Source organism: Gobius niger (genome assembly GCF_951799975.1).
Source record: "Gobius niger genome assembly, chromosome: 2".
NCBI classification, from domain to species: domain Eukaryota; kingdom Metazoa; phylum Chordata; class Actinopteri; order Gobiiformes; family Gobiidae; genus Gobius; species Gobius niger.
Window position 1 is genome coordinate 41086202 of NC_136853.1, and position 12169 is coordinate 41098370.

Sequence of the window (12169 nt, forward strand, 5' to 3'; positions counted from 1 at the left end):
CAGGCTAACGGGCAACGCTAACTGCGGGCTAGCGCCACTTAAACAGTATTTACAGCCAAGTTTGAGTGAAAAAAATATCTTCATTGTGTAATTGGATGCACAATATCCCTCTCTCCCTTTGTCTTTTCTGTCAGCGTAGTATTTACTCTCACGGACAATTAATGAGTAAAAACCGTTACATGCTACGACACCTGCAGTGGCGCTTGTGGCCTTTGGTGGCAAGAGTTACTTAGTTCTGCTTTAAAACTATAATACTATAAGGACAGGCGAGATTAAAATAAATACAAATATATAAAGACAACAACAATGTGACTGAACAACAGCGTGATTGTTTTCACAGATGTGCAGGTGAGAGAGTAAAGCCATAAATAGCAGCAATTTTGTCGACCTAAAGTGTAGCGTTCGGACCAAAAGATGACTTCCGAGTGCAATCTCCGGATACCGCTGTGCTTCCTCTCTCGCTATTTTCCCAATAAGGATTAGCGATGTCTTGCACAAATCACCAAATAATTCAAGAAAACATCACAGACAGACTGTGAGATACTGATAAGTCACTGGCAACATACGTTGGATGTAAATTCTTGACTGCAGGAAACATCTGTGTTCATTGAGGAGGACTTTTTATCTCAAAGCTAAAAGCTAGTTAAAAAACAATTAAAAAGTATTTATGCTGTCATCAAATTTGAACTAAAAGGAAAGGTAGATGATTTTCATCTGATATGGGATCCGTTTCTGGAGCACTGGGACAAATTTAAACAAACTAATGTATGAATGAGTGAATGGCCTGAATCCGGCCCCCAGGTAAATTCTTTGCTTCTGATGCGATGTTTTTAATGAGATGCTCGTCACTGTCCGTCAGGGGGAGATGTACCTTTATTGGACCGGTCCCAAAATTGGATCACCACTCGTTTTTCTTTCCATAAATAGTTATCACATCAATGTGTGATCAAAATGACGTGCGACGTGATATTACGTCTGCCTGAGATGATTGACGGCGGGAATTATCAAATGAGCAAATGGTGAGAAAAAAACGTTTTTCTTTGTAACTTCAGATCATCTTTGGGAGTGTGGTGTGACCGCAAACTTTAGGTGAACTGGCTAGGATGGCATGTGCGGGTTGTTTGACATATAGTTAATGAATACAATGAGGAATGATGACTCATATGTACACGGTTGCAAACATCTACATCCGAGAACTCAAGTGGGCGCTGGCCCGATATCGGACCACCCCATGTGTCCTCATATCGGACCACCCCATGTGTCCTCATATAGGACCACCCCATGTGTCCTCATATAGGACCACCCCATGTGTCCTCATATAGGACCACCCCATGTGTCCTCATATAGGACCACCCCATGTGTCCTCATATCGGACCACCCCATGTGTCCTCATATAGGACCACCCCATGTGTCCTCATATCGGACCACCCCATGTGTCCTCATATCGGACCACCCCATGTGTCCTCATATAGGACCACCCCATGTGTCCTCATATCGGACCACCCCATGTGTCCTCATATCGGACCACCCCATGTGTCCTCATATAGGACCACCCCATGTGTCCTCATATCGGACCACCCCATGTGTCCTCATATCGGACCAGTACGGTCCAATGTAATGTAAGGTGCTCTCTCCACGCATTGGCATGATTAAAACATCTGCACGCATTTCAGGGCTACAATGGCATGAATGAATTAATAAATAGATTAATGAATAAATAAATTCACACAACACATACACTGAGGGGGACAAAAGGGATAAACAGTCGGTTACAGGTTAGGATTGTAAATGTGACCTGGTCCAATATAGGTCACCGTGTCCCAAAATTCTGCAATAATATAATATTTGACAAGCTCCTATCTTGTACGCATAGAGCACTTATTGTAACTCATGCTTTTGATGCACTTAATTAGAAAAGGGGTTTACGAGTATGACCTTAGGACAGGGGTAGGCAACGTCAGGCCCGGGGGCCAAATCCGGCCCTCCAGCACAGCACCTCTGGCCCTCGAGTAACCTGGCTAATGCCAGGCTGCTGTGTGCGCTCGAATTATTTCGAACTGCACAACAGCCTGGGGACCATGGCCCAAATTTTCCGGTGGATTTGGGAACCAATCACAGAGCGAGGAGGGACGGCAAGACGATGACGCACGGAAGCTTGTAGTTTATTTACGGATAAAGAAAAAAAAAAGTTTATTTACGGATCCAACATGACAGCAGCAGACACGATGGTATTTTTCGATCAAGCTTTAGACCGTGTTCTAAATAGTTTATCTCAAAAGTTTACAGCGGGTACGTCATACGTCATCTCATGCGATGATACGATTGGCTATGGCTACTTGCAGACGCATGATAGACTTTTTTTTTTTTCGTATCGCCCAATAAACGGACGATCGTAAACCACACCTCTCCTACGAGAAAATGCATTGGTGGTCCCCAGACTAAATATCACTTGTGATTTTAGTCTGGTGTTAGCCAGGCTAGCCCTCGAGATGATTTTGAGAAACATTATTACACACATCAAACAGTACTTTTGACATTATTAGAGTTAAATGGGAGAAAAAAAGGTAGAAATACTGTCAATACACCCAGTTAGGTCATATATTATGTACAACACTGGCATTTGAAGGAAGTGCACTAGAAAAATAATAATCGTTTTAAGGAGGAAATGACATAAATCTACTTGAATTAAGAGATTAAATCTAAGGTTTGAGTAGATTTGGTCTGGTCTTAGATAAGATAAAACCTCTAGTAGTAGTTATTCTCTTAATTCAGATAATTTTGGGTAATTTCAAGTGAAAAACAATTATTTGTCTGATTTCAAGCGGGTTTTATTCTTGTTCCATTGGTGCTATAGCATTTGTATCTTGGATTAGTTCAAACCGACTGAAATTCAACAGAAGAAATAGAAGAACTTTAATTCAAGCCATTTTAAATCATTTATCCCATTTAAGATGGTATTTTTTCCAGTGTTGTGTTTTACTTTGGGCTAATAATCATCGGCCCTCGGTCTATTTAGAATAAAGAAAATCGGCCCTCCGCCAAGAACACTTGCCTACCCCTGCCTTAGGGGGTCAGATATAGGTACACCTCCCCTACACACTTGAATATCTGGAAATGCTTTGTATTTCCGTGTTAACATTCCCTCTTTCTTATTTGTGTTCCTAACAGACTGAACAGGACTTGAGTGTCGTCTACTGTCCGAGCAGAGAACGACCAATCATCTTCAAGGATTTCACAGTGGCGCTTTCATCAGAGGAACGTATTTGTCTGTCCAGCAGCGAGACGCTTTTGGTGCAAGATTTCGAACTACACTGTCCACAGGTGAAACGCACCACACGTCTCTTTTCCCCCACGCTCCTGTCGCTCATCCGGGTTTCATCTGCTTCTCCCCAGAGTAATCACAAACTAGAGGTGCGGCAGTACAGCGCCACCTGCTGGCCCAACCACGACAGTCCGATCAGGAACTGCTTTGATTTGATAAACATGGTCAGAGAACACAGCAGACTCTCAGAGGGACCCACACTAGTGCACGACCTGTGAGTGACATTTTCTCTTTTCTATCATGTCCCAAATCTACTTAGTGACAGTTCCTTTGATCATACTAGCGATAACTATTGTATTTTCCAGGATGGGGGGCCCAGTGTCCGGCGTGTTCTGCGCCCTCACCACGCTGTACAGTCATCTGCAGGAAGAGGGCGCTGTGGACGTGTATCTCGTAGCTCGGATGACGAACCTCATGAGGCCGGGAGTCTTTAACGATATGGTCTGAACTCACTCCTGCTCCTGAGATGTTTTTTTTTAATTTATTCACTGTTGATGTTGCTGTGAGAGAAACCGTGATTCTTGTATTGGTCTATCTGCAGTTATGTTTTGATTTTAGCGCCAAAAAAATACTACAATCGCATTTCCTTTTTGAATCGTGCCTTGGTCAATGTTCCTCTTACAACACTGAGGTCATGGATGACGAGAGAGAAAATGAAACATAACTTCTAAGACAATACCTTTCATCCACGAATATATTTACCACAACTAACTGCCTTACTTTTCCCCTCCCTGCTTTTTTACTTCCCCCTCTTTTTTTTTCTTTTTTTTGTAATCTATTTATTTTTATTTATTTATTTTATCATTCTTTTCTTTTCCTTTTTCTTTTCTTTTTTACATTTTTAAGAAAAACTTTTTTTTATCATTATCTTTTCCCCTCCTTCTTTCCTTCCCTTCTTCACGGTATGTATGTGCGAGTGCGTTTCTGTTGTTTTTAACTCTACTGTATCTTTTTTTGCTCATTCCTTTATTTTACTCCTTTACTCTTTTCTTTTCTACTGTCCTTTTCTTCTCTTTTCTTCCAATCTTTTTCTTTCTAAACTTATTTTCTACTGCTTCTTCTCTTTCTTCCTTTTCTCTTGACTCTTTTTGCTCTACAGGTTTTCCTTTCTTTCAGGCCCCTAGCAGATGGGGGGGTGGGGACATTTTTTTATTATCATTTTTTTTTTTCATTTTGTATTTTTTTCCAGACCAATATATTGTCCTCAAATCCTGCCTGTGTGAAATTTAAAAAAAATGCTACTAAAGAAATATTCCTCTTACAGTCAAATGTCTATTTTGTGCGCCCCCTTCAGGAGCAGTTCCAGTTCCTGTACCGCTCGGTGCTGAGTCTGGTGGGCAGCCAGGAGGATGAGCAGGTGCTACAGAGTCCAGAGACCAACGGGACCGTCCCACTCGGGCAGACCAGCACCGCCGAGAGCCTCGAGTCACTTATGTAGTCCGTAAAACTACAGACACTGTCATTCTTAGGACAAAAAATGATCCCCTTCCATAATCCTTTTCATGGGTTTCAGTAACATGACTTTTTTTTTTCCATTTGTAGAACTGTTAGCTGTTCAAAACATGGATACTTTTGCTTTTAAATCGTAAAGGGCTATTGTCATAGTTTTTCATCACTTAAAGGAACAGGCCACCGTTTTTACATACTGAGTTCTTACCTGAGCTTAGACGAGTTGATACGTACCTGTCTGGTCTTTGTGCCCGTGGAAGAGCGTGGTAGTTTCCAACTTCACCCCTGTTTGGAGCCATAAGAATATGCTGGGAGAGGCCAAATGCTAGCAACATCTTTGGTCGTTTTGCGTGCCTGACCGCACACACAAAGACCAGACAGGTACGATCAACTCGTCTAAGCTCAGGCAAGAACATATTTCAGTATGTAAAAAATGTTCCTTTAAAGTGCTGGTGATCAAATTATCTTCTTATAGTAGAGTAAACATAATTTAGCCATAGATCCACATTGTAAACGCAACATTTGCAACAGAAAAACAGACCATGTCGGCTGTTGTCTGTCAAAATACCACACTGCACCCCCTTTGCTCTGCCCGATCCCGCAGAGAACGGCCTGGTTGGTACTTGGATGGGAGAACGTTTGAGTGAGTGGTGGACGGACTGGTTGCCTCGCTTCCACCAGTCCACTCTAGGGCTGCTGTGGCTACAACAGTAGCTCACCACCACCGAGCATGGAGTGAATGAATAATGACAACAGTGTAACGCTTTGAGACACTCGGGGCCCGATCTTGTGCATCAAAACGGAGACGATAGCGTGACATTTTGCGCTCAGTAGGAGCACTTTGTGATTTTGCCACTCCAGACTTAGCGCATTTAAGTTGGTGGAGACACAGATTTTCCTCCAACCAGATCGACTCCGCGTCCAGGAGAGTGGTTGTGTGGGGTGAACATGTGCTTTTGTTTTGCTTCGCGTTCACATCGTTTAGCTCACGATGGGGTAAATAAAGTTTTTAGTTTGACCTGTGAGAGGCAAAGGCTTAAGAAAGAACGCAAGCCAGCGCAATGTAAACAAGGAAGTGAATGTCAGCCGTGTTTCCATCAGTGCAGTCGCCTCCTCTTGTGACGCCCCCTCACAAGTGGCGGAGGCGAATGGCACATATAGCTCCGCCACTCAGGCTTGTAAAGCGCAATACAAGAGTCAGCCATTATTATTATTCAAATATTACGCCTTATCCTCCAGTGCGAATCAGGAAGTCAGAGGCTAAATTTGCAGTGTTGTCTTGGCGCCCTGTTCACATCTCAACTCTGTCATGATACAAACTCCTGAGACGTGCTTCTACTAAACTTTACGAATAAACAAGTGAGATGTGGAGGGCCTGTGAGAGCTTTTAGAGAGATTTTATTCAACTACCTACAACTTGCATGGTTTTATCTCGGCGTAAATCAGGAAGTGCAGCTTTAAAGGGACTGTACGGAGTTTAAAAACGTTAAAATTATGTATTTTATATATCCAGCAATGTCCTAATGTGTAGAATGAGCCCAGACCTGTTCACCACAACTGCCTCTAAAATCCTGCACTGTCAAAAAGTTATAAATTCGGGTCCGAAGTTCTGTCATGCACGAGCTTAATATAGAAGCTGCAGTTACGCGTTAGACCTGAGGTGGCAGTAGTGAGTATAAAACGGCCAACTTGCATCCTGGCCTCTTTTAAGACACTTTTTCAACTCAAAAAATAAACAATATTGCTCACACACATCAACCTTGACTTTCATTCCTCACTGGAACAGCAAATAAATGAGATCACATAACTTTATTGTCAAAAGGATTTCAAAAGGGGGTCATTTTTCTTTTTCTTTTAGTCACACAATTAAACTATAGACTAATGCTGTGAACCGTGGTATGCCAAAATCACTTTACAAATGTTTCTGTAATTCATTAATGTTGCTGATTGATATGCAGAGCTAATATGTCTAATCTGAGGTCACAGAGAGCGCCACCAGCAGGTTGATTTTGGAACTATAATGTCTATAATGCTATATGTATATGTTGTGAACAGCCGCCCCGACAACAACAACACACTTCCTAAATGAGAGATTAGTCAAGTTTTGTTTTTTATCGTTGTTTTTTTTTTTACATTTACAAAGCTATTTTAAACTTTTTACGCTATGATATTAGACTTTTAAAAGGTAGCTGATTTCTATTTAAAAAATATTAACCCCTATGATGCTACAATGTGCCTTTCTGTAATCTGTAATGCCATACCTGTTTGGCACAATGACTGTGATTAATGCCAAAATCAACTTTATATTAGCCTTTTTTTTTTTCTTTCTTAGATTTAAATGCTTTGAAATGTCAGCACTCATTAAAAGTAGTGTGAATGGACTGTTACCGACTCTGCTATAGACAGATTATTTGCTCTGAGAGGAGTTGAACTACTAATATGGAAAGAATATAGTCTAGACAGAAGTTGCGAGAGTGTAAAGCAAAATCCCCCGTCGAAAAAAGCCTATATTCTCTCCATGTCAAAATGCTGTGAACAAAGCCAAGAATCACCACTACTTTCCTTTAATGTAAAACCTCTTAGCCAGTTACAAGACTACGATAACAAAGTGAAAGTACTTAAAGGTATGTTTCAGGATTTTTGACATGGGCCTCATTTCCTAGTTATCCAGAGTGTTGCTGATTTCTGAGATTTTTTTTTTTTTTGTAATTCATGCAGTTCTTGTATTTGAAGAGTTTTGTGGCGCTAGGCTAGTGCAAGGCTAGTGCATGTCTATGGTATCAGCTAGCCTGCATTAAAAAGACGAACGATGTAAATGTCTGTGACTTGCACAGACCCACCTTAATGTACCCATAGGCCCCAGGGCTTAAACAGAATTGTAGGCCCCCACCCCACCCCCTCAGCGCAAACCCTAACCTATAAGCCAGTGTTAATTTTGACAACATATTTTAATTTAGTTTTAACCTTAGTCTTTTGACGAAAATGTAGTTTAATTTTAGTCCATATTTAGTCAAAAAAATATCTTCAATTTTAGTCTAGTTTTAGTCGACTAAATTTAAGGCAAATTTAGTCGACTTTGCATTGATAATATTCATAATAAATATATTTAATCTTGTTCCTCTGTACAAAGCTCAGAGCTGATCCTTTGGCAGTGAATTTACATGATCTGAGGCTCTTTCAGAAGGTCAATTGAAGTTTAGATGATTTTAGTCTCTCCTTTTAATTTTTATTTAGTCTTATTTTAGTCGACTAAAATATCTGGACATTTTAGTCATAGTTTTAGTCTCATGAGAAACTTTGAATTTAGTTTTAGTCCAATTTTAGTCGTCAAAAATATCACATAGACTTAAATTAAGACTAAATAATTTAGTCGAAGAAATTAACACTGCTATAAACCTAACCCTAAATCCTACAAAAACCCTAACCCGCAAAGTGAAGTGATTAACATGAAAATCAGCAAATCACCTTTTCTGTTTTCCTTAATTCTGATAGGCCCTTGACTATCGTAGGCCCCTGGGCTCTAGCCCCTGCAAGCCCATTGGATAAAGCAGCTCTGGACTTGCATCACATGAATGATGCATTTTGAGGGACTTTTTTCTAGCAGATCACTCCACCGCTGCGTAGCTTATACAACCACGAAGCTGATGCTGCTCAAATATAAGGTATTTTAAATGCAAATTGGTTAAAATTATTCTATCGACACAGACATTTATATGGTTAGTCTGGCGTTATAAGTGATTTGCCTCAGGTGCACTGTGGAGCGGGTCAGACTGTTTTTAATGCAGGCTAGCTGATACCATAGAAATGCGCTAGCCTTGCATTAGCCTAGCGCCACGAAACTCTTCAAATATAAGAACTGCTTGAATTACACACAAAAAAATCTCCAGAAATCAGCAACACTCTGGATTAGTAGGAAATGAGGCCCTATGTCAAAAATCCTGAAATATCCCTTTAATATAAAGGAGCCGTACTGTACTTCATTAGTATTTGTGTTTTTTACTCTTACTCCACTACATTTTTGCGAAAGCTCTTAAGTAATTTGTACTTTTAATTTGAATACTTCAGTGATAATTTGACTGTTTGCTGTTATTGGAGTACTATTTGATGAGTAGTATCTGTACTTTTACTCAAGTAATGAAATTGAGTACTTTGACCACCGCTGCCTGGTTTGATGTTGCACCCTGAAAATATATCACCTAAAAGAGCTGAAATTACTGGAAGTTTTATGTAAATGTCAATAAACAATAATGCTATGTTAAAATTGAAGATCAGATCAGACTGAGAACATACGAAGAGGATTTTTTTTTTCCCGGTGGATAAAGGTTTTTAAAAACAATCATCTTCAAAACAGTCAGACAACCCATCCTCATGATATTGACAATGTTCAGAGACTTGTAACTAAAAAGTAAAGATAAAAACGGTTATTGTTGCATCCCTATAGTCACATGACACTGCCACAATATTCAATCCTTGTATTCTTATGTAAATATAACAATTTAGCTCTAAAAGCCAAACTACTGTCTACTGTTTATACTGTACTCTAAAAAAATCTATTTTACTACAAGACTGTTTTGTTTTGTTGTTGTTTTTAGAAATTTACACAGATATATAACTATGAATCTCTATTTGGTAATTTAGCTGTTTACAAAACAACAAACGCTTATTTCCTGGGTTGATGTTGCACATTGTGTACAGGAAAGAGGATCAACTTGTTTCCAAATAAAAGTCTTGGGAGAATGAACAAACTCTCGGGTGCATCATGCTTTTATTCTAAAGTCATACATTTTATTGCCTTGTCCCATATTTGACCTGTACATAACATAATGGCAGGAAAACAAAAATATATATTTAGTAATCAGTGTGTCAAGAAGAAGAAATGTTCAAAAATATATATCTTTTTAACATATCACACTGTGTCAATACACTGCAATATCCTGTAAGATAAAGTGAATATAGTGCATACGAATAAATTGCTACGCACAAAAGTTTTCAAAACCCTCACAATGGATAGAACTATATGGTCATTAAATAAGGGTATGGAGCGCAGCAGTGGGCGGGGACGTCTGGGTCTAGATGTAGATTTTCCATTATTTTCTCCTAAATACAAATAAATCCGCAAATAAATCTTAAGTATTTCACTGAAACTAGACCAAAGCTATAAAATGTGTGTCGCCTTTTTTTTTAAAGGTGCATTATGTAACTTTTTATGTGGAAAAAGTTTTCACATTAGTGCATATTTGACCTGTTAGTGGCTGTATGGGTGGTTAGCATGGCGCCTTTATTCTCTATCACGGTGGGCTCTAGGACGCTCTTGGACCAATTGTTTTTTAAGATTTCTGGTAGGTTTTCTGGATGGAATGAATGCGTAACCATATATAGACCATAGAACCAGACGGCATTGCGTCATAAACGTCATTTTCTGGTGGAATATGAACTTATTAATCACAGACAAAGTCAAGTGTAAATCGGGTCCATATGGATATTTCATCACAGCAGATTGTTCAGTAGAAGTGAAAAAACGGCAGTCATAGCAAGCGCTAGCTAGCGTTAGCATTAGCATGATGCTAACATGTAGCATCAAGTTAGCATTCTCCGTTATTCATGCATTTATGGGCTGTTGAACCACTTTGCTCCTCTCCATGTCTTTGTATCATTATTTAGTAGAAACTATATTCATAATTCAGCATTTGTAGTTTTTGAATAATTAGAGAAAATTTTCATTTTTTCAAAATTGTTTTCCCCCTTAACTGTTTTCAAAAATGACCATATGGGCGATTCCAGAGATGCCGTCTGTATCTATAAAACAACTGGTCCTAGAACGTCCGAGGCCACAGTGATATAAAATAAAGGCACCCTGCTAACCACTGATACAGCCTCTGTGTCACTGAAAGGTAAAACACAATCAAATGTAAACTTTTCTTTCTTCATAAAAAGTTACATAATGCAGCTCTAAAATTTTGCTGTTTCCATGTAATTGCAAAACAGTGTCTTTATAATATTTATTTTTTTGTTTTTTAAAAGTCTACATTTATTGCAGAACCAGACGTCCCTCGCTCACTGTTGCGGTCCATTAAGTTAAGAAGGCTATGTTTTACCACACAATAGAAATAAACACAAGGCGACATTCACATGACAAAAAGGGTGGTCACGATTAATTTCAAATCTCTCTAAATTTGTTCTTTAGCTGCTTAACTCAGATTTTCTATTAGTATTTATCAATGTCAGTGGCGAAAGCATTTGGTTGGCGGTTGTATTAAAACCATGACTACCTCAGTACTTATATATATTTGAATATTCAGACTGGGAAAGTTGTTTTGAATGCACTGATGTGAGAACTGAACCACTTCTAATTGCAATGTGAACATCGCCTTCAATCTTGTTTCATAACATACAATAAATAAACACAAAGCAAACTACGCAACACCTTCGATTATCATGAGAATTATATATGATAATAATTGCAGGAAATATCACAATCTTTATTTTAATGTCATAAAGTTAATCTTGTCTATGTTGTCCTTTTTAATTCTTGTTTCATTGGCACTATTTGTTTTTGTTTAAATCACATCTTAGACAAGTGACACTAGTCCAGGTAAACCAAAGTTAAACCCATTTTAGGTCATTTATCTCCTTTAAGCTACTTTTCAGGCACTTTGAACTTTGGCACTTGTTTAACGAGTAGTATGTGAGTATTTCTATGTACTTTGCCTTTCATGGATGTGAGAAAGGAATGTTGGCTGGATGATACGACTGGCGGCTCATCCTCACATTACATTATTATCATTATTACACTGTGGTAGGATGTCCAGTTATGAAGGCACTGTTATGTCCTGACAATTTAAAACAAAAAAAACAGCATAAAAAAAAGCACAAATTACTGCTTTCACACAACAACAAATGTGTTATCTGCCCTTATTTAGAGATTAAGATTTAAAAAAATACCTGCTTGAAGTTGAGAGATTAAAACCTGGATGACTTGGTATTAAAATCATTTGGCATTAATACAACCGGACCATGTATCGTGTAAGACTGTGGCCTATTTTATACATGCGTTTCTAATGACTTCACGCAGAGCTCCGGCGGCCATTTTGAATACCGAAGTAGGATTATTTAGGACTGCAACATGTAACAATATCTCTACTCAGGATGAAAATGAAAGACAACTGATTGACAGTGGTATTTTTTATGTACTTTCATTGCTCAAGAAGAAAACAGTTAAAACACGGCCCCAGAGACGTTTATGTGATATAACCAGTAAAAGTGGCACAGATGTAGCAGCTCTGTCCGTCGAGCTACAGCAGGATTTACTAAAGATCTTCCTCACTCCTCAGACTAAATTAATACATCAAAGAGGAAACAGGAAATCGTTCTCTGTGATTTTTACAGTTTGTCATGTCA

General features: G+C 39.0%; 1 protein-coding gene across 2 annotated transcripts in view; it reads left to right on the forward strand.

Annotated features, from left to right (window-relative positions):
* The window catches only part of ptprz1b (protein tyrosine phosphatase receptor type Z1b), a 112131-nt gene extending 107140 nt beyond the window's left edge, over positions 1-4991 (forward strand). For both annotated transcript variants that reach the window (XM_079552374.1, XM_079552375.1), the window contains 4 exons: positions 3169-3321; positions 3394-3536; positions 3628-3763; positions 4617-4991. In XM_079552374.1, the coding sequence (XP_079408500.1) occupies positions 3169-3321; positions 3394-3536; positions 3628-3763; positions 4617-4760 (576 nt within the window). In that variant the 3' untranslated portion in view covers positions 4761-4991. The remainder of the gene's footprint in view (positions 1-3168; positions 3322-3393; positions 3537-3627; positions 3764-4616) is intronic.
* The last annotated feature ends 7178 nt before the right edge of the window (positions 4992-12169 follow it).